The sequence below is a fragment of the Corythoichthys intestinalis genome, chromosome 6 (assembly GCF_030265065.1).
Source record: "Corythoichthys intestinalis isolate RoL2023-P3 chromosome 6, ASM3026506v1, whole genome shotgun sequence".
Classification (NCBI taxonomy): Eukaryota; Metazoa; Chordata; class Actinopteri; order Syngnathiformes; family Syngnathidae; genus Corythoichthys; species Corythoichthys intestinalis.
In genome coordinates this window covers 7,433,358-7,456,950 of record NC_080400.1, presented here as the reverse complement: position 1 = coordinate 7,456,950, position 23,593 = coordinate 7,433,358, and the positions used below count along the sequence as shown (strand labels likewise).

At 41.0% G+C, this 23,593-nt stretch overlaps 1 protein-coding gene across 1 annotated transcript in view; it reads right to left on the bottom strand.

Annotated features, from left to right (window-relative positions):
- Positions 1-23,593, bottom strand: part of LOC130917780 (mastermind-like protein 2) — a 106,996-nt gene that overhangs the window by 16,169 nt on the left and 67,234 nt on the right. Inside the window, exon 2 of the mRNA XM_057839463.1 lies at positions 3,384-4,454. Within this exon, the coding sequence (XP_057695446.1) occupies positions 3,384-4,454 (1,071 nt within the window). The remainder of the gene's footprint in view (positions 1-3,383; positions 4,455-23,593) is intronic.

The window sequence follows — 23,593 nt, the reverse complement described above, 5'->3', positions numbered from 1 at the left end:
CTTGCCAACTCCCTGCAAGAGGGCGTCTTCCTGGATAGGATGACTCCGATTAGCATTGGAGGTATGAGAAAGGCTTTTTTACTCAAACCTTCAGTTCAGTTCCAATCTCAGAAAAAATTATAGACAGGATTCGTACACCTTTTTCATGGCAAATTTCAAGCACTTTTTAAAGACTTTCAAGGCCAATTGTCCAGTTTTTATAGTAGCTTTTAAACATTATGCCATTTAAAAAAATGATATCATTATTTTTTTTTGTCACGGTGACACAGAAATAAAATAAGTAATGGATGGATGGGTGGATGGATGGCTTTCTCACAAGAATTCAAACATATTCCAAAATGTTCAACGACGCCAGAGCCTTGAGAAATTTAGTTTGAAAGGTGCCGATTCTGGAGGGCAGTGTTGTTAATCTTACTTTAAAAAAGTTATTAATTACAGTTACAAATTACTTATCCCAAAAAGTAATTGCGTTAGTAACTCAGTTACCTGAATGTAAAAGTATTTAGTTACTTGACAAAGTAACTGGTGATAATTTTCTTGGGGTTTTTTTCCTTAAAAAAAAAAACAAAAAAAAACTGGTCACATAATCTGAAGTTTAGAGGGTTTTTCTATTTTCAACATGTGTAAGTTTTAAAACTGTTTCTCATTTAAAGATAGATTTAAGTTAAATTTTGCCGGTTTAGGAGCATTTTAGATATAAAGTGACTTAAGTTCGCCAGGAAGGTTCTCTACAACAGAGCCTTCATGAGAAGTCTACTGCTTTAAGATGGCGGCTGTTTACTTATGCATCTAGTTCTTTATTATATATGTTGCTAATGCCGCCGTGTCTGTCATTTGCATCTAGTTCTGTGTATATATTAGCATATGCTTCCTCCCGTCTGCCTTGTCTTCTTCTTCGGTTCCTTCGGGCAAATCATATCACATTTTGTAATTGTCAATGATTGTCAATGATACCGATGATGATGACAATAAATATTTCATTCATTCATATGTGATATATACCGAAGCATCATGTGGGCATAGTTTGTAGGCTATCGGATACAGTCAGGTATTATTGGAGCCACCAAGCATAGTAGCATCGCGTTTGCAATGGCATCACACTCCTTTGCCTTCGCCCCACTCCTGCTCTACTCTCTCGTCTCTGTGAGTCCGTCTTTTTCCAAACTTTTCTCGCGGCAGTCAACCAACATCGTAAGGCATAGTAACGCAAGCCTTTCCCACCTCAGTAACGGTAACGGCGTTGCCAAGATGAGAAAAGTAATTATGAGATTACTCACGACTGAAGAAAATAACGACGTTAGTAACGCCGTTATATTCTAACGCCGTTATTAACAACACTGCTGGAGGGTGCGTTCACATCGGCAGTAGACATGTGGTGGTGATGTTATACTTATATAGCGCTTTTCAACCTTTCAAGGCGCTCAAAGCGCTTTACACTACATCTCCATCATAGACAGAGCAAGGCCCTTCGCTCCCGGCCGTTTTTCTGGATTTTGACTGATTTTGCAAGGCCCACAGAAAATTCTGTTCTATTGCTATATAAACATGGAGCCCACCAAAAGAAAGATTAGACTCTTCTTTCACCAGATAAACAGTAAGTTCATCCCTTTTTTCATTCTTTAGAAATCAGCATTAGAAAATATCTTAGTTTGAGCAATTTTCCAATTTTTGATGAAAAAACGGAGAAAATGAGCTTTTTGTAAACGCATACATTTCAAACACAACTTTAACAAAGCTATTTTTTGCATTAGTTACATCCCAAACATCTGAATAATGTTTTCCTTTTACAAAATACTATGAAAAACCAGACAAATAGAGCTTCGATAGTAAAGTAACAATTTATTTACACATGACTACTGAGAGATGACGCTTTGTCGCCGAGATGACGCCGTTGTCGCAGCGTCAGCCGTGTAAACTTTTCCCTCATCGTTGTCTGTCTCACAAAGATGGATTATTTTTGCGTCTCTGCGGGGTCTGCTCGGCGAGCCGCTGCACTGGGGGTCCCACTCGTTTTGCTTGGTAGTCCAGCGCCTGGCCTCCCAGGCGTCCTCTCGGTTGTTTTGGTCGGTCAGAGCGCCGCCTGGCATCATGCCGCCAGCGCTCCGACTGTGCTGCCCGGCCATTCATTGCTGTTGAATTGGGTTGCGGGTCTTACAAAATGCGCTACAGCCTTCAGTGGCCAGTTTTATTGCTTTAAAATGGGTTTGGAGCCTTGTGTTTTTGTTTCTCAGATAGATTGGAAGTAGGGTTGTTCCGATCATGTTTTTTTTTTGCTCCCGATCCGATCCCGATCGTTTTAGTTTGAGTATCTGCCGATCCCGATATTTCCTGATCCGATTGCTTTTTTTGCTCCCGATTCAATTCCAATTGATTCCCGATAATTTTTCCCGATCATATACATTTTGGCAATGCATTAAGAAAAAAATGGATAAAACTCGGACAAATATATACATTCAACATACAGTACATAAGTACTGTATTTGTTTATTATGACAATAAATCCTCAAGATGGCATTTACATGATTAACATTCTTTCTGTGAGAGGGATCCACGGATAGAAAGACTTGTGATTCTTAAAGGATAAATGTGACTTTGTATATTGTGACTAAATATTGCCATCTAGTGTATTTGTTGAGCTTTATGTAAATGATACAGTAGCCATGCCCAAATGCATGATGGGAAGTGCAACCATGACTGTGCGTAGTGCTACCAATTGATATATCTTCTCTGCGTTGGGAAATAACATAGGGTGATAAGAAAAAGATCACTTACTACCTTGCTTCCCCACATTGCTTCCCACGATATTTCTAATTGTAGGGAGAAGGATTGTAAGGCTTTAGCCAATTAATGAAAGGTTCCAAAGGCTGCCAAAATTCACTCTACTCATTTTACGCTGCCTTATAGCTCTCTATATAGGTAAAACGGCGCCACTACAGATTGAGCGCGACAATGCGCGAGTGGGTCATGCAGCGCATGCATTAATTGCGTTAAATATTTTAACGTGATATATTTTTTAAAAAATTAATTACCACCATTATCGGGATAAATTTGATAACCCTACCTTAAGCCTAAACTAAAGACTCTAAATGAGTCTAACATATTATGTCAGTAACGTTAACTACAATTAGAAAACAATTTAATTAAAAAATATATATATATATTAAAAAAGGCATGACCGATATTTTTTTGCCGACTCCGATACTTTGAAAATGACGTGATCGGACCCGATCGATCTCTAATCGGAAGCTGTAGATTCTTCTTGTAAAAAAAAAAAAAAAAAAAACGCAAAAGACGTATCAATATGTTTTGGGGACAATGAAGCATTTAAAACTAGAACGTATTTATACGTTTTTGGGAGCAAATGTTAAGGGTGACACACTCACCTGATGATGTGGGCTCATTTTGTAGGGCAACGCTCCTCCCTGCAGGAGAGTCGAGGACGAGGAGACGTGCTGCCGATTCTGGAAATGCGGCGTCGGAAGCTGTGTGTTGTTCTGGTTCTGACCATCCTGAGGTGAAAGTCGTTGCATGTGGTTGTCGGTTTTGTTGCCGGCCATCATGGGCGTCGGCAGTGGAGGCACCTTGGGGCTGAAGTGCAAGCCGGGCTTGGTGGTTAGCGGCTTCATTTCTATGTGGTGGACGCCATTTGAATTGAAAAGGCAGCTACTGGTGCCTTTACCCTGCTGGAGGAGCCTCGGCCGTGCCCCCTTGTCTTGGAAGGCAGGGGAGCCCCAACCAGACAGACCCGCGGGTGGCAGTTGTCGGTTGTGGTGGAGAAGCGAGGTAGGCTGATGCTGGTTGGCCGCCATCTGCTTTAGCTGCTCAGCATGGGAGATTTCCGGCCAGCAGGGGAGGGACCGCCCCGCAGCGGGGCTACCTGTGGGAGAGGCGGTCAACGCAAAGGAGGGCCCCGCTGAAGACGGCCGAAGCTGCGGCGAGCCACCCTGTACCCCGGTGTAATCCGGGGACCGTTCCAATTTGATGGGGCGCTCCGTGGGGGGGCACAGGCCCACCGAGCCAGGGCGCCCCAATTCCAGAGAGAAGGAATCGTCCTGCTTCAGCATCTTCTCAAAGTCCAGGTCGTTAAGCGGCGGCACCGACTTGGTCAGCTCGTCGAAAAGGTCCTGCAGCTCCGGATCGATGTGACCGCCGCCCTCGTCCTTGAAGTCAAAGATGGCGTCGGTGTGCGAGCGGCCGCACGACGATTGCAACTCCGTGGGCTCCTTCTTCATCTCCTTCAGGGTCGCGTTGAAGACGTCCGGGATCATGAAGTTCTTTCTCGGTGTTTGGGATGGGTGGGCGTGGCTTAAGGTGCCGTCACACGGGCCTCGACCCGCCCCGCCGCTGCCGATTTCCAGCCGGATGCGCTTGAAGTCAGACCCGGCGAAAGTGCATGAAAGCGAGTTCTGCTTGGGGGCGTGGCCTTCCAACTTCCTCCTTAAAGAACCTTGAAGCTGAAAAATAGGAATTTTTTTGTTACTTTAGCCAATAAAATTGCTACATGGAAAATAGGTGGGGATAACTATACTTCTGATAGTATCTTGGTAACTTTTACAGTAGTTATGATACAAAAAGATCCGATAAACATTCCATTAAAAAATACTAAGGGTGTAACGGTACATGTATTTGTATTGAACCGTTTCGGTTCAGAACGGAGGCATACCGAACGAATTTCTGACGTAATGTAACCCTTACTTTTCAAGGCTGTGAGTCGATCGGGTTACAGTTTCTTTGTGTACATTATATTTACTCCGTCTTCTCTACTATAATGAGGACCAACACGGTAGGACAAGTATATAACCCAGAAACGTCAACGGCGCGACAACGTGGCCGCCGCGAGAACGCAGTGAAACACGGGCGTTAAAGTCAATCAGCCAATGCACACCAATCGCAGTGCGGCCGCGTGTTAGACACGTCTCAGAGCAATTATATATATATACATGAGAAAAAACTACATTTAATCCAATATTGAACCATTTTCAGTCTGTACATTGTTGAAAACAGCCAACAATTGCATCTCAGATGTGACTAGAAAAAAAAAAATCACTGCTTTAACTAAAAAAACTTCTTGCTCTTATAAAAAAAAAATGTAAAAATTCATACCTAAAAATGTAGTTACGCTTGATAAGACACATCACTTGAAAGCTACGTGTTTTCCCCACGTGTTTCAATTGAATTTCCATTTGTGTCAAGCTATTTTTAAGTTCTAGTTAAGTTTTAAGTTAGTCTAAACTGTAAGTACGAATAGGATTTTGAGTTTTTGCAGTGTTCAAAATAAATGTATGATACCTGCTGTATTGGAACACATTAGGGACCAGTGCTAGTGCAGTGTTGGTGTTTTATTCAACAATGACTACTGAGCTAAAACTGACAGTTAGCTTTATCATGTTTTAATTTTTCCACCCTCATCACGCTACAGCGCTGTGTTTTTACAGATTAAATAAAGCCTGTATGTAAGACACGTTAGCCACGCATCGACAGTGGTCATAATCAATAGAAACCTAGCCCTCTGAAGAACTAACGTTACGCGAGCAAGTGACAGTAACATTATATTTATTAGCGCCGAGAAGTCTACTGCTTAAAGATGGCGGCTGTTTACTAATGCTGCCCAGACGAGGCCGAGTCTGTCATTTCGCATCTAGATCTAAATGCATGCTATATCTAAGAGACGCCTCGGACATTACCTGCTGCTAGAGATGTCCGATCACGTCATTTTCAAAGTATCGGAATCGGCAAAAAAATATCGGCCATGCCTTTTTTTAATATATATATACTTGAATTAAATCGTTTTCTGTTTTTTTTTTTTTTTTTTATTGAATTTTCATACTTTAATGGGATCGGTACAGGCAAAACACAACAAGGGTAGAGACACATAAATGTTAGTTGATGCTAGATAAGGTTTTGATAACACAAAGTAAGCTTCATTCCAATAAGGTCAAGATAAGGGTACCTTCCCGGCACGATCAAGACAGCAGACGTTCTCATTCACAACTTGCACACACACCCACACAAAAAAACAAAAACACAAAACAAAAACAAAACAAAACAAAAAAAAAAAAAAAAAAAAAAAACACACACACACAAAAAAAAATAAAATATATATATATATATATATATATTTAAAAAAATACATAAATAAATAAAAATAAAAAAAGAAAGAAAGGGAGGGGGTGTTAGTAGCTCAATGGTTTTCAGCTTCAATAGGTATGGAATCTATGTAGAGTAGAAAAGGTTGCCAGATTGTATCAAAGGTTTGGAGGGAACCCTTTAAGGAAAATCTAATTTTTTCAAGTCTAAGGTTTTGCAGGATTTCTTGGATCCATTTGTTGTGTGTAGGTGGGGATGAGTGAGTCCACTTAAGGAGAATTAGCCTCCTAGCAAGTAGTGTTGTGAAAGCAATCACTTTTCTTGATGGTTTGGACAAAGCAGGTGAGGGAGATGTTCCAAAAATTGCCGTTAGGGGGTCCGGATTCAGCTTAGTGCGAAGCACTTTTCCTAAAGTGTCAAATACAGTTTGCCAAAAGACAACTAGTTTGGGGCATGACCAAAACATATGTACATGATTGGCTGGCGAGAGTTTACATCTATTACATGCATCAGATCTTCCCGGGAAAATTTTGGCCAACCTCGCATTTGTAAAATGAGCCCTGTGGAGAATTTTGCACTGTAAGAGTTGATGTCTGGAACAAATTGATGAAGAATGGACAAGATGAAGCATGTTGTTCCATTGTTCATCAGATGTATTAATGTTGAGGTCTTGGTTCCACGCTGTTCTAAGAGAATTTAAAAAAGTTGGATTGATTTTAAAAATTAAACCATATAAAGTAGACAATAAGCTTTTCTGTGTTGGTTTGAGTACAAGAAAGGCATCCATCGGCGTTTCAGGTGGGCGATTTGGAAAATGAGGGAAAAGTTTTTGAATAAAATGTCGTATCTGAAAGTAACGGAATAAATGAGAGCTTGGAAGAGTGAACCTCTTTGACAAGTCAGCAAATGAGGGAAATATGCCATCAATATAAAAATCGTCAAGAATTTGCAGGCCCTTTTTCGACCACGAGTCGAAGGCTAGGTCTGAACACGCCGGAGGAAATAAGTGATTTTGGCTAACTGGGGCTAGTCTTGATCCAATATGCAGTCCAAATTGTTCTCTGAATTGCCTCCATATTTTTAAAGTCTCGAGGACTATAAAATTTTGAGATATATCTTTAATGGGTAAAGGTAACTGTGCGCATACGACCGACCACAATGAAAAATGTGCGGATGATAATTCCATACATGCCCAGAGAGGTCTGTTGTTTGCTACGCCTGTATTCCAGTAAAGGATTTTGCCAATATTACTAGCCCAGTAGTATCGTCGGAAGTCTGGTAAAGCCAGACCTCCGAGAGATTTGGGGAGCTGGAGAGTTGATCTTTTAATCCGAGCTTGTTTACCCCCCCATAGGAAAGAGTTAATGATCTGATCAAGTGTAGTGAAAAAAGATTTGCGTATAACTAAGGGAATATGTTGGAATACGTAAAGAAAACGAGGTAGTATTGTCATTTTAATGAGGTTGACCCGACCAAGTAATGACAAAGGGAGTGTGGACCACTTAGTTAAATCTAGTTTACAACGGTCAAGAAGGGGTTTGAAATTTTTAGAAAATAGTTCAGACAGGGATTTTGTCACAATTATGCCAAGATATTTCAGCCCATTGTTAGTTTTCTTAAAAGGAAAAAGAGATTGAGGAAGGTTTTCAGCAGGTAAATTAAGAGGGAGGTATTCACTCTTGTGTAAATTAATTTTATACCCTGACAATTTACTAAACTGTTCCAGAATGGCCAAAATAGGGGGGAGAGAGACAACTGGGTTGGATATGTAGAGCAACAAGTCATCTGCATATAATGATAGTTTGTTGGAGAGGCCAAATCGACAAATCCCTTTAAATTTCTCTTCCTCACGGAGCCACAGGGCTAAAGGTTCGATCGCTAGCGCGAACAAGGACGGGGAGAGCGGGCATCCTTGACGAGTGCCACGAGACATGGGGAACAGTTTGGATTTGAGTCCGTTAATATTAAGGCTCGCTACTGGGGATCTGTATAGGAGTTTAATCCACGATACAAAATTCGAATTAAAACCAAATTTTTCCAAGATAAAAAACAGGTAGCCCCATTCCACCCTGTCAAAGGCCTTCTCAGCATCTAATGATAAAATTATTTCAGCAGTTTCAGAATCTTTGCAGGAAGCAATGACATTGAATAACCGCCTTGTATTATTAAAAGAATGACGCCCTGTAATGAAACCGGTTTGATCTGGGTTTATTAGTGTCGGCAAAACCTTCTGAAGTCGAATAGCGAGTACTTTGGACAATATTTTAAAATCGACATTGAGAAGAGAAATTGGTCGGTAACTGCTACAATGAAGAGGGTCTTTGTCTTTTTTAAGCAAAAGTATCAATGATGCTTCCAAGAACGTAGAAGGAAGGTGTTTCCTTTTAAAAGCGTAATTAAATACCCTCACTAGTATAGGGGCCAGTTTGGCAGAAAAGGTTTTAAAGAACTCAGTAGAGTACCCGTCTGGTCCCGGTGATTTCGAACTTTGTAGTGCACTAATGGCAGCTTGTACCTCAGATAGTGTTACTAAGGCTCCTAGATCGGGCGAGTTATCAATGTTTACTTGAGGGTATGTTAAAAAGTCTAGAGGATTGGGGTCTGGCCAAATAAAAGTTGTTTTTTCTGAGGTATAGAGCAATGAGTAATAATAAGAAAATGCATCACAAATTTCCTTAGGGTCTGACGTCACTGTTCCAGTCGGAGAAGTTATCCTGGGTATGAGTCTGGAAGCAGCTGCAGCACGGACCTGATATGCTAGTAGTTTACCAGGTTTATCGCCTTGTTCAAAAAAACGTTGCCTTGTTTGTAAAAGCTGAATTTCTACCTTGCTAGTCGACATCAAATCGTACTTAGACTGTAACTGTACCTTTTTTTTATACAAGGAAGAAGAAGCGTTTGTTGCATAATCGGCATCAATGTTTGAAATGTCATTTAAAAGTTCTGCCAGTTTAGTAGATTCTGCTTTTTTCAGATTAGATGTATATGAAATTATTTGACCGCGGGTGTAGGCCTTAAAAGAGTCCCATAATATATTGCTTCCAATGTCAGGTTGGTCGTTCATTTCAAAAAAGAAATTTATTTGCTCTGAGAGAAATTCTTTAAATTTTGCATCTGAAAGCAGCTGTGTATTGAATTTCCAGGGTTTTTGAGGGGGGCTGTCTGTAAGAAAAGTAATATCTATCGATGTCGGAGCATGGTCGGAGATGACAATATTATGATACTTACAATCAACAATTCTATGCAGGAGTTTGTTATCTAATATAAAAAAATCTATTCTCGAGTAACTGTGGTGAACATGAGAAAAGAAGGAATACTCTTTCTTTGAGGGAAACATAGTCCGCCAGGGATCTGCCAATCCCAACTGGTCTGCGTGAAATTTTAAGGTGGCAGCTGATTTCGTCAGGTTAATATGTTTTGTAGACGACCTATCAAGTGCAACATCTTGTACAAGGTTAAAATCACCCCCGATGATGACAAGGTGGTCAGTAATATTAGGTAATGACGCAAAAAAATTGGAAACAAATACTTCATCATCAAAGGTAGGGGCATAAACTGAAGCGAGAGTAACCTGAGTGTTTAGCAATTTACCCGAAACTATGACAAACCGACCATTAGGGTCATTGATGGTTTTAGAAAGTTCAAAAACAATATCCTTATGTATTAAGATGGCTACACCTCTTGTCCTCTGGGTAAACCCTGAATGGAAAAGATGTCCCATCCAAGCTCTCTTTAAACGTGAAATTTCAGAATCGCGGAGGTGAGTTTCTTGTAAAAAACACAGGTCTCCCCCAAGATGACAAAGGTGTGAAATTACCTTGTTAGCCTTGACAATCTTATTCATACCCCTGACATTCCATGACACAACTCGGAGATTTCTCCTACCCATCAGGATAGAACTTCAGCTGGATGTTAGTTGAGCTACTGAGAAGGGGAAGTAAAGACAGAAAAAAATTAAAATAAACAAAGAAAAACCACGCACACACATCACCACACATTCGACGTGACAAACAAACAAATCCTACGGGACTATCGAATTTCTGTATCATTAAGATACTGACTTCCCGATGTCTCCTACTACCGCTTACTCTGGCTCCAGTTGAAAAAAAGTGGAGAAAAGGATAGGTTGGATCAGATTAGCCCATGTAAAACTAAAAACAATAATGCATAGAACAGCTGCTGAGGATTTTTTGAAATATAATAAATAAATAATAATAATAATAATAATAATAATATATACTTTCTTTTTTTTTGTCCCTTTTTTTTAACAAAGGTGAGCAGACACAAAAAAAATAAAAAATAAATAATAATAATAATAATATAAATTTGAGAGGAAGACAAAAGAAAGAAGAAATTACGTCAAAATCGTGTAAATAGTCAAAGAGACCAAGGCACTATATTGGAGTCCGATAAAGGTAAATGCAAAATGTTGCTGTTTAACTATCATGTCCAAGAAGGCGAGAAAGTAAATAAATAAGTAACTAGATAAGCGAACAGGGCATCATTTAATACAGACATGGGTATATAGTGTCCAAAAGTAGCATAAGAAAAAAGAAAAAAGACGAGCAAGCCCCTTGTCACAAACCAGCTACGTGTATACAGCTCAATATGGGCATATCAAATATAGAACACATGGTGCAAGCAACCCGAGTATAACACCGAATGCTTGGGAAAAAAATGAAAGGGAAAAAAAAAAAAAAAAAAAAAAAAACGCATTCATGTTGCCCTTCGCCGGATCTTGCAAGTCTAGCATGATGTCAAAAAGTGAGTGAATGACAAACAAGCTGAAATAGTTCAGATGCTACATTAGCATGGTTTACTTAGCTCGGTTGGGCTTGAAGGTACTCCTTAGCGTCTTCTACAGTCTGCAATCTAATTCGGTCTCCTTTCTCAGTGATGATAAACAGCCGAGCTGGATAAAGGAGAGAAGGTCTGAATCCTTTCTTGTACAGTTGTTGCATGACATCCCGGTAAGCCGTGCGTTGATCCATAACTTCGGGGGTGTAGTCTTCGTGCAGACTGATGGGCTTACCCAGATAAGCCATGTCCGATCTTCTTTTCCGAGCTTCCCGAATGACCTTTTCCTTCGTCTGGAAATCATGGAACCGGACGATGACCGGTCGCGGCCTCTGGTCCGGCCTTGGTTTAGCCGTTAGCGATCTATGAGCACGATCCAGCACAGGGGGGCTCGGCAGAATGTCTTTCCCAATGAGCTCAGTAAGCAAAGAGGCAAAGAAGGCAGTAGGCTTTGCGCCCTCGATTGACTCTGGTAGTCCAATGATGCGGATATTGTTTCGGCGGAGTTGCGCTTCCAAAACGGAGGTCTTGGCATTTAGCTTAGCGTTGCTAAAAGTTAGCTCCGCACATTTAGCTTCCAGAGTCTCCAAGCGGGAACTCACTGAGGTTGCATCTGATTCAAGAGATGAAATGCGCTGCTCGTAAGAGTTCAAAGTTGTCTGAAAAGCATCGATCTTTGACTCAAGTGTGGAAATTGTGGATTTGAACTCCATAGAAAGGGCGGCTTTGTGATCTTCTAATAGCCTACTCAGCGCAGCCATATTCACCGCCTCCTCTATTGTCGATTCTGCAGGCGGAGAGTCTTTTTTCGATTGTTGTTTTGTTGCCCTTGTAGTCATTTTAACGTATGTTTTAAAATGTGGCAACTTTATGAATGGAAGTGGGCAATCCAAGCGAAATATTCCAAAAAAAAGAGTAGGAGCCGGAGCGGACGCGTCTACTCCTAACGCTTCATCACCGGAAGTGATTAAATCGTTTTCTAATTGTATTTAACGTTACAGACATAATATGTTACTCTCATCCAGAGTCTTTAATTTAGGCTTAAGGTAGGGTGATCAAAAATATCCCGATAACAACGGCAATTATTTTATTTAAAAATGTGTCACGTTAAAATATTTTACGCTATTAATGTATGCGTTGCACGACCCTCTTACTCATTGTCGCACTCAATCTGTAATGACGCCGTTTTACCTATATATAGAGATAAAAGGCAGCGCAAAATGAGTACAGTGAATTTTGGCAGCCTTTGGAGCCTTTCTTCAATTGGCTAAAACCTTGCAATCCCTCTTCCTATGATTAGAAATATCATGGGAAGCAATGTGGGGAAGCAAGGTGTCAATTGATCTTTGTCTTAACACCTTAAGCTATTTCCCAAAGCAGAGAAGATATACATATCCATTGGTAGCAGACGCATAGTCATGGTTTTACTTCCCATCATGATTCCACTTCCCATCATGCATTGGGGCATGGCTGCAGTATCATTTACTGAAAGCACAACAAATACACAAGAGGGCAATATTTAGTCACAATATACAGTCACAAGTCTTTCTATCCGTGGATCCCTCTCACAGAAAGAATGTTAATAATGTAAATGCCATCTTGAGGATTTATTGTCATAATAAACAAACACAGTACTTATGTACTGTATGTTGAATGTATATATTCGTCCGAGTTTTATTCATTTTTTTCTTAATGCATTGCCAAAATGTATATGATCGGGAAAAATTATCGGGAATGATTGGAATTGAATCGGGAGCAAAAAAAAAAAAAAAAAGCGATCGGATTGGGAAATATTGGGATCGGCAGATACTCAAACTAAAACGATCGGGATCGGATCGGGAGCAAAAAAACATGATCGGAAAAACCCTACCTGCTACCACACTAGCATCATGCGGGCGTAGTTTTTAGCAACGTCGGCGTAGTTTGTAGCGGCTGTCGGCTGCAGTAAGTGGCAAAATGAAACGATTCCTCGAGGTGAATAAAATTACTCGGCTCAGTTTTTAAACTTGAGTTACTCGAGTTGCTCGAGTATTCGTTTCAGCTCTAATATACTCTATATACACTATCAAAAAGTTCAGGAGTTTCATCTCCTCCAGCCATCGTGTAGCACAGCTGACTCACTGACACTGAGCACCAACCGGTGGGGAAGGGTTGAGCCTTACAGCTGCAAGCGATGGATTTCTCCATGCATTTTTGGGATATAAAAAATAGCTAATACCTTAGGGACGGTATGACCGAAAATTTTCGCGGTTTTGAAACCTTGACGTTTTCATACCTGGGTAAACCTTGAAACCGGTAGTCGGCACATGTCTTGTAGGAGAGATGATGAATAATTAAAGAGTGACGAGATTTTGGGGCATGAAGACTAAAGTACTAGAGGTCATCATATACTGTATGTATGACAGTTGGGTGACATAAGGTCAATGCTTTGCATTTGGTTGATGCGGCGGAAGTCTGCCCTTAGAGTGCTCCACTAGTTAATTTTAAATTTGTGTTTTCTTACTTTCTTAAAAAATTGTATTTCATTACTAAAAAAATAGATCATTATTATTATTATTATTAAACCAACAAGGCATATGGTTGGAATTTTTTTATTTACTTTAAAATGTATTTTATTTGAGTTTTTTTTTTTAATTCAGTTTCTAATTTATTTTATTGTTTAATGCATTATTATTGGGGAAGCCAGGATTGAATGTTTTTGAGTCTGAGTCACCTGATTTTGAGAAACTGACGATACCTGATACCGAGGGGACAAAAAAAGTTGTTTTTATTTGAACAATAGTTCCAAGCATGTTACAATACTGTCCATTTTACAGTACATATCAGTTAACTCAATGTCTGGATTCTTGAAATTTTCTCACTATTGAAATAGTTAATAATATAAAGAAGCGCGCTAGCTCCAGAGGCCGTGAGTCATCTCTGTAAAACGTGTGCCAGCTGGCGAGAAGGACTCCAAACCGTTTCCCACAGTGGAAAAAAAAACACACCCGGCACAACAACGGCAACACTTTCGACTTCCATGCCGGTGCGCTCAATCAGATAACATTAGTTTTGATGATTTGGCCACTGGGTAAACACTTTCTCCCTCTCGCTGCAATTTGGCCCGCTGACTCCCAGGAGCGGCGCTGTTATTGTGTTTCTATGGCAACAAATACTGTATATTCAAGCAGGAAATATGAAACATCCGCATTAACGCTGCTGTTGTAATGAGTGGATGGAAGCTTTTAACGTATGCAAATGAGCCAAGAAGACAAAGGCCCCCATTGTGCTCCGCCGATTATATCGTCTTCCCCCCCAAATAACTTACTTGTGTCGGAATTGAGTTTTAAATCGGTGCTTCATTCATTGAACGCATTGGCTGCCATTGATGGTGCTAGATGTCCAATCCATTTTGAATGAATGACGCTTGCAGTGATTGATCGCTGCCAGCCCTCCCCAAACATAAGCATTCACTGTTAAACCTTCCAATTCAAATAATTTTGACACTTATCATTGTCAAATGCAGATAGAGAGTTAAACATCATAAAATATCATCATGAGAGTGTTATTATTGATTATAACACTTAAAGATGTCCCGATCACGTCATTTTCAAAGTAACGGAATCAGCAAAAAAATATCGGACATGCCCTTTTTTAACATATATACAGTGCCTTGCAAAAGTATTCGGCCCCCTTGAATCTTGCAACCTTTCGCCACATTTCAGGCTTCAAACATAAAGATATGAAATTTAATTTTTTTTGTCAAGAATCAACAACAAGTGGGACACAGTCATGAAGTGGAACAACATTTATTGGATAATTTAAACTTTTTTAACAAATAAAAAAATGAAAAGTGGGGCGTGCAATATTATTCGGCCCCTTTACTTTCAGTGCAGCAAACTCACTCCAGAAGTTCAGTGAGGATCTCTGAATGATCTAATGTTGTCCTAAATGACCGATGATGATAAATAGAATCCACCTGTGTGTAATCAAGTCTCCGTATAAATGCACCTGCTCTGTGATAGTCTTAGGGTTCTGTTTAAAGTGCAGAGAGCATTATGAAAACCAAGGAACACACCAGGCAGGTCTGAGATACTGTGGTGGAGAAGTTTAAAGCCGGATTTGGATACAAAAAGATTTCCCAAGCTTTAAACATCTCAAGGAGCACTGTGCAAGCCATCATATTGAAATGGAAGGAGCATCAGACCACTGCAAATCTACCAAGACCCGGCCGTCCTTCCAAACTTTCTTCTCAAACAAGGAGAAAACTGATCAGAGATGCAGCCAAGAGGCCCATAATCACTCTGGATGAATTGCAGAGATCTACAGCTGAGGTGGGAGAGTCTGTCCATAGGACAACAATCAGTCGTACACTGCACAAATCTGGCCTTTATGGAAGAGTGGCAAGAAGAAAGCCATTTCTCAAAGATATCCATAAAAAGTCTCGTTTAAAGTTTGCCACAAGCCACCTGGGAGACATACCAAACATGTGGAAGAAGGTGCTCTGGTCAGATGAAACCAAAATTGAACTTTTTGGCCACAATGCAAAACGATATGTTTGGCGTAAAAGCAACACAGCTCATCACCCTGAACACACCATCCCCACTGTCAAACATGGTGGTGGCAGCATCATGGTTTGGGCCTGCTTTTCTTCAGCAGGGACAGGGAAGATGGTTAAAATTGACGGGAAGACGGATGCAGCCAAATACAGGAACATTCTGGAAGAAAACCTGTTGGTATCTGCACAAGACCTGAGACTGGGACGGAGATTTATCTTCCAACAGGACAATGATCCAAAACATAAAGCCAAATCTACAATGGAATGGTTCAAAAATAAACATATCCAGGTGTTAGAATGGCCAAGTCAAAGTCCAGACCTGAATCCAATCGAGAATCTGTGGAAAGAGCTGAAGACTGCTGTTCACAAACTCTCTCCATCCAACCTCACTGAGCTCGAGCTGTTTTGCAAGGAAGAATGGCCAAGAATGTCAGTCTCTCGATGTGCAAAACTGATAGAAACATACCCCAAGCGACTTGCAGCTGTAATTGGAGCAAAAGGTGGCGCTACAAAGTATTAACGCAAGGGGGCCGAACAATATTGCACGCCCCACTTTTCAGTTTTTTATTTGTTAAAAAAGTTTAAATTATCCATTAAATTTTGTTCCACTTCACAATTGTGCCCCACTTGTTGTTGATTCTTGACAAAAAATTAAAATTTTATATCTTTATGTTTGAAGCCTGAAATGTGACGAAAGGTTGCAAGGTTCAAGGGGGCCGAATACTTTTGCAAGGCACTGTATATACTTATATATTATTTAAATCGTTTTCTAATTGTATTTAACGCTACAGACAAAATGTCTTACACTTCTCCAGAGTAGTATTGGCTTAAAGTTGGGCTATCAAATTTATTGCGTTAACGGCGGTAATTAATTTTTTTAAATTAATCATGTTAAGTAATTAACGCATGTGCTGCACGACCCACTCACGCATTGTCGCGTTCAATCTATAAAGACGCCGTTTTACCTATAGATAGCGCTATAAGGCAACGTATAATGAGTAGAGAGAATTTTGACAGCCTTTGGAGACATTTTTTATGTGGCTAAAGCCTTACAAGTCCTCTCTCAGCAATTAAAAATAACGTGGGAGGCAATGTGAGGAAGAAAGGTAGTAGTTGATCATTTTCTTAATACCCTATGTTCTTTCCCAATGCAGAGAAGATATATCAATTGGTGCCCCTATGCAGAGTCATGGTTGCACTTCCCATCATGCATTTGGGCGGAAGTTCAATGGCTGCAGTATCATTTACTGAAAGCTCAACAAATACACTAGATGGCAATATTTAGTCACAATATACAAAGTCACATTTATCCTTTAAGAATTACAAGTCTTTCTATCCGTGGATCCCTCTCGCAGAATGTTAATAATGTAAATGCCATCTTGAGGATTTATTGTCATAATAAACAAACACAGTACTTATGTACTGTATGTTGAATGTATATATTCGTCAGAGTTTTATTCTTTTTTTTCTTAATGCATTGCCAAAATGTATATGATCAGGAAAAATTATCGGGAATGATTGGAATTGAATCGGGAGCAAAAAAAAAAGCAATCGGATCGGGAAATAACACTGTTTTTATTCACTTTAATTTTTATAAATCATGTTTTAAAATTAATTTATTATTTATTCATGAAAAATGTAGGCTGCAGTTGTATAGCAAATATTATTATTGTCGTTTACATGACCCAAAATGCAATTTCCTTGGAAAATTTCAGGTTTTTTATTCATTTATTTATTTATTTATTTTTGGACCTGTCCTGTTCAGCTGTTTGACACGAAGAAGGGAAGTCTAAGTGCCAGGATAGTCTGTACAGTTTTAATGTTTCACATTGAGAGTCTAACATACTCCCTTTGTGATCATTCAACATACCTCAATTATTATGACAAAACAGCGAACAGGAAGGGGTTATGGGGGAACAGAAGAAAAGAAACACGAGAAGAAAGAGAAGAAACACAAACAACGACAAGAAATACATTGAACGCCTAACTACACTAACTACTAATATGTTGGTGCTATCGTCAGCTAAATGTATTTCCGGTTGACACCATGTGGGGGGCCTGTTGACCAGGGAAAGAGGGGGAAGAAGGTGGGGGAGTCTATAAGCTAAGTGATAGAAAGGGGTAGAGTGTACACAAATCATCTCTGTGATCTAGAGCCCAGTAATCGTGTGAATCCCTTGTGAGTGTAAGCCCTTTGGCGACCTACCCTAAGCCGCCCCATCGCCAATCCCGGCACCGTGACCCCCGCCCGAGCGCGCCCAATAACATCCAGCTTCACGCGAGCCCCGCCGGGCGCGCAACAGCCAAGCAGACGAGCGGAGACGCCATGCGGGCGCTGACACAGGGCCACGGCCCCCACCCAGCCAGCCCGGGGAGGGAGGGCGGTCCCGGGGGGGCAGCGCAGTCTATCCCTCCTCCCGCAGCCCAGCAAAGGAGCCCCCACCCCACCCCCCCGGAATCCAGGGTGGTCCCCTAGGCCACCCGCGCGCCCATCTACCGGCCCTCGGGGTTGGCAAGAGGGGACGCACCACCAACTCCACACCCGTCCCTAACCCCGTCCGCCCACCCGGGCCACGAGCCGCCACTGCAGCCCCCCAGCTGACACGGCACGCCACGGGGCCCCCAGCGGCCCAAACAAGCCCAGGGCAGGGCAGGGTCCCCCGCCGTAGCAGGTAACATCCAGCCGATACACCGCCGCCCAGCCAGTGATCCGCGGCGGAGCACAGGGCGGATACCCAATTAGAGAAGAGAGGGGAAGGCGGAGGCAGGAGAACACCGAGCAGCCGCCGTGGGGCGACGCGAGACCGGGGCCCCGACCTCCCCCCACTCCCGCGGCCGGCAGCCCAGGCAGAGAGGAGGCCACGTCTCTGGAGCCATACCATAGAAAAACGTGTGAGACCCAACTACCTACCTACCTGCCAGGTTCCCAGCTGGCAGCCATAACCCAGCACCGTGATGGGATTGTGAGGGGAGGGTAGTACAATGTATGCATTAAAATAGGAGATCTTGGCTTGGGGCAGTGGGACCGCAGCATGGGAAATTCAGCCCAGCTGCCCGTCCCACCGCCCTTTGCCAGAGCTCTCCTGTGGAGTACGATGTGTGTGGTGCGTTAAAAAAAGGTGCAGGGATGGTAGGGCCTGCCGTTAGGAGGTAACCGTGAGGCACCCCCCCCCCCCCCAACAGGTCCCAACCAACCCACAACCTTGGTGTGTGATGCATTAAAAACAGAGGGGAGCCAGGCCAGGACTGTATGGCCCCGTCCAAACTCTCCCCGGAGAAATGAATGAGTATGTAAGTGCCAGGGTGAAAGATATTTACAGTGCTGAAGTGAGGAGTGCGTGAGTTAAGAGGCAGGCTCCCGCGGGCGTGACCCCGTCCACCGGAGCAACCGGCCGCAGGGCGGGAGAAGCGCCAGGGCTCCGATCAACCCCCGCCCCAGACCACCCACGGCGCACCCGCAACCGCCCACCCCGCCGCCCGAGCAGGTTTCTATTTTAATGACGAAAAATTTTAACTACGAAAACCCTATAAACCCTATAAAATTTATGTAAATTCATATAATTTTAATATTAAGAAACAAATGCACTTCAGAGCTTAATTATTACTCATTTCTGTTTTATTCATTTTAATTTTAGTATTTTATTAATCTATAAATGTGTTTTATTTATTAAAAATAATATTATAAAATATGAGATTATTTTTAATAATTAGCTAAAATAGTTACTTGCTTTATAACCTGTTGTGGCATAGAGGTCTTTTGCGCATTAAAAAAAAACAAACTCAAAATAACCATCCAAAAACAAGATATTTCTTCCCTCCTTTAACATCGATCACACCATAGTTCTTCTTACAACTGACATTTATTTGTCACCGTCAAACTATGAACACACGAAGTAGTAAATACAATCAAGCGTGTACAATAATGCTATAAACTAAATCAAGAGACATATTTGATTGAAAAAACATACCTCAGTATATAATCAGTATAATATCGAGGGAAATAAGGTCCAAATCTTGGGCAATTCAAGAGGAAAATGGCAGCTTTAGTGGCACCAGTCCAACGGTGAATACAAACGCTGCTCAATAAGCTAGCAGGCTAATAGCGAATAAATGCGGGGCATTGCCGAGCCTTCGACGTTTACCCTTTCTCTGCCTTCGTGTAATGTTAACTGGCGTCCACCCTGCTTCCCAACGTGAAAGCAACGCTTGAAACTAACAGAATGTAGCGCTGCCTTGACGTCAAACAAGTCTGAGAGCAACAAAGGAAAGCGGCCCGCACATATAGTATAATGAAATACCAGATATGCATAGCAGTTAGAGATCAGCCATTTAGATTTACTTAATTACAAAATTAAATAAAAAAATAATATACTTTACTTACCAACGACGAGGTGGCGGACAACGCGACAAAAAAAAAAAAAAAAAAAGAAAAAAAAACACGAGAAAAAACAGCGGACAAGACACGCGTCGTTAAGTCGAAATCACCTAAGTCGGTACTACCTGTATTTGTATAATATGGTTAAATTTTCTTCTAACCTTTTTGTCATTTTGGGCATAGTTCAACTGTCGACCACTAGATGTCAGTCAACTGACAGGATGGAAAAGTCGCGACCGAATTTTTCGGAAGATAAGTAACGATGGAAGATAAGTAACGACGATAACGAAAATTAAAAGGGTTACCAAAAACAAAAACAACACTGCAGTGAATGCTAATGTTGACATTGATGGTGCTATACGTCCAATCCATTTTGACTGAGAGGGACGAATGAACATTTGCTCATTGGACGTTAAGCGCCGTCAACGGCAGCAGTGAGTCAATAATTATTTGACTACATGGTGCTGATTACTGCATGTAATATACAGAAAAACATGGTTTAAAAAATTGTTAAAACAAGAAGTATTTGAGCCTAGCCTAATCTTATGAACATCACAATCCTGTTCATTTGATATCATTCATCTTTGGACGCAACTATGAATGCATGTAGTCAGATAACTTCATTCTCCCTCTCCTTCCAGCCGAATCTTTCCTGGAGAGTAGAAATCCTCTTTTGCACATTAGGCATGAATAATTTAACGAGAGGGTGAAAGCCAGCAAGAAACAAGGCCTGCCTCACAAGCTCAAAAATAAAAGCTCTCTGGTCCACAATTACAACTTTGTGCAAAAAAGATTTGAATGTCAACCCGATACATGCATAGTACAGTAAAAGTTGCATTCTAGTGACTGGGTTTTTTGTGGAACTGATCCACAGATACAAGTGTAAAAAGTTCACTCATTTGCAAGTAAGTAGAAGTATGTTAAGTTCAAGTCATGTCATTTATTTGACCAACAATTTAAAGCAATAGACAACACCTAGTACAAATGTTCATGTGAAAGTCTAAGTATTTTAAGTATGAAAATCACACATTTCTCAGATCTATGATACAGAAATATAGAAAAAGTTTAAACACAAAAATATCAACCGCTTACAACCGCAGCCGCGTAAAGACTTACTTTAAAACAGATAAAATAGCTTCAAAAACAGGCCAATACTTTCTGGTTTCTGTACCTGTACAATGTGTTGCTGTCTTTCTCAGTCTGAGACTCGGCATAGAGCCATGCACAAGCACAAGCAGCGCTGTAATGGTTTTCGATGGAACTAACAGCGGTATTTGCGACGTATGTGGTAAACATTGATAAAATCACAAATCTAAGTAGGGATGTCCCGATCCAGGTTTTTGCACTTCCGATCCGATACCGATATTGTTTTGCACTTCCGATACCGATACTGGCTGATACCGATAACGGCCTATCTGAGCATGTGTTAAAGTTTAAAGTTATTTAACCTCCTTACTTAGTTGTCAGACTCATGTTGAAAAAGGTTTTAGTACTCTTGATAACTAGCCAGCTGAATTAGGTGAGTTTGAATAACACACAACAGTTGGTAACAAGAAACTGACCTGTTTATTCAGTGACAAACACAAAACATTATAAATAACAAACAGAAATGGCACAGTCAGTCAGTAAAACGTGCAAGTAATATTGTAAACTGTCTTAAAAAAGCAAAACATACCAACAACCTCAGTGGAAAATCCCACAAACCCCCCCAAGCTATTAGAGGCTTTTAATGTTTCGTGCATTAGTTATAATAATTGTATAAAAGCCTCTCAGGTTTAAATAAACGACAATTTCAGTATCAAGTTAACATTTTAAAACAGTAAATAAAATACTCAAGTCCCCATTCTGTATCAGCAGCTTTAAACTACATTCAATCCACTTCATTTTGCGAATCAACTGTTAAAGTTGTTAAATTTGCTCCCGTTATTCCATAATTTCCCTTCTGTCTACTTTCGACATGTGAAAGTTTTAAAACTGTTTTGAAGATAGATTCAAGTCATGATTTTGCCAATTTAGGAGTATTTTACATAAAAAGTTAATTAGGTTCGCTTGGAAGGTTCACAACAGCCTACTAGGGAAGTCTCCTGCTTTAAGATAGCGGCTGTTTACTAACGCAACTAGTTTTCAATACTTCAATGTTGCTAACGCCGTCGAGTCTGTCATTTTGCATCTAGTTCTATATACATATGATATCTATTATCTTCAGTAAAACAACGGTGACGTAGTTTGTAGCAGCTGTCAGCAGCAGTCAGGTATTTTTGTGCTTTTTATCCAGTGGCATGAGTTGAGCTAAAGCTGTGAGTTGAGCATTGGCATTACCCGGGTCTGTGACAAGCATGATTTTTACTCTCTGGACGCAATGCGGTACGTTTCTCATTGCGTCCCGAAGACCGCGCTGTGTATTAGTTCCGCTTTACTTGACATATTTCAATAATCGGAATTTGGATGTTTGTGAATCCTTCTCGAATCTTCCACGGCCAAATCGCTCAAGCATGTAATGACGGCTGGGCACGTTGTAACGTGGTTCTAAGTGTTGGATGGTGCGTCTTTACTCACGTGAGATAATGGCTCGTCATCCAATGAATTCTTCGGCAATGACTCTTGTCATTCCCTGGGATTTGGGACTGTCGAGTGCCAGTTTGTCACGCATAGCAAAAGTTTCTGCCATTGTTAGTTGCGTAGGACCTTTCTTTTTGTCTTCGATTTTCTTAACATACTCCTCATATTGTTTGTGGTGATATTTCGCTAAATGCTTGATTAGGTTGGTTGTATTAAAACTTCTTACAGCTTTACCACTACGCTTGACTTTATTGTGGCATATGCTGCACTCAGCCTCTTCGTCTTTGTCGTCCTTTAAGGTGAAATGATCCCACACAGCTCACATTTTTACCGATAAAGTCTCTCGGTAAATTGGGAGACGGTAATGTAAATGTAGTGTGTTGAAGGTGTGCCGTAAAATGCGGACCGGATTTTAGGGAAAGCGAAGCAAAAACTGAAATGGATTATGTAAATCGGTGCACTGAAAAACCCAGACCGGACTTTCCACAAAAAAAAAAAAAAAAAACTGGATCGGAAGTCTGGATCGGAATTTTTCCGTGTTCCGATCCGATACCGATGCGCATTTTTTTGCCCATATTGGCGTCCGATCCGATCCAAATATCGGATCGGGACAGCTCTAATATAAATAATATCTATCTAACTATATAACTATATAAATATATATATATAATTTGATGTTCAAAAAGTCTTTTTTTTAAACTTGAGTCTTGAAAAAAGAGGGGGTCGTCTTATAATCAGGGCCGTCTTATATTCGGGCCAATTTCAGTGCCATTGATTGCGATGGATGTCCCATTTGTTTAAAACATATGCACGATCGCTGCCAGCCCCTCCTGGTTCAAACGGATCGGACGTCCATCACCGTCAATGGCAGCTAGTGAGTTAAGCAGACTCCACCTTGACCTTTAACTCTGAACAAACACTCGGACAGATGGCACCTGAAGGCCTGAGAGGTGTCACCCCCTTTCTCATTCACTCAACGTCAGTCCAGACCACCCAACCTGACACATCAGTTCTGGCCCGGCGGATATTTACTAGTATGTAGCACAGTCCAATGAAAGGGTATGTCAGAAAAATATCCGCGTTAAATTGCTTCAGCAAGTCGCTGAGCTAAAAATCTGACAATCATGTCAAAGCGTTTTGTCGTCGGACTCGACTGCAATGGAATTTTGGAAGACAGCGCGTCGGCAGCTAGATGGATTCGGAGCTTCTCGAGCTCATTAAATGTTAATCAAAAAATC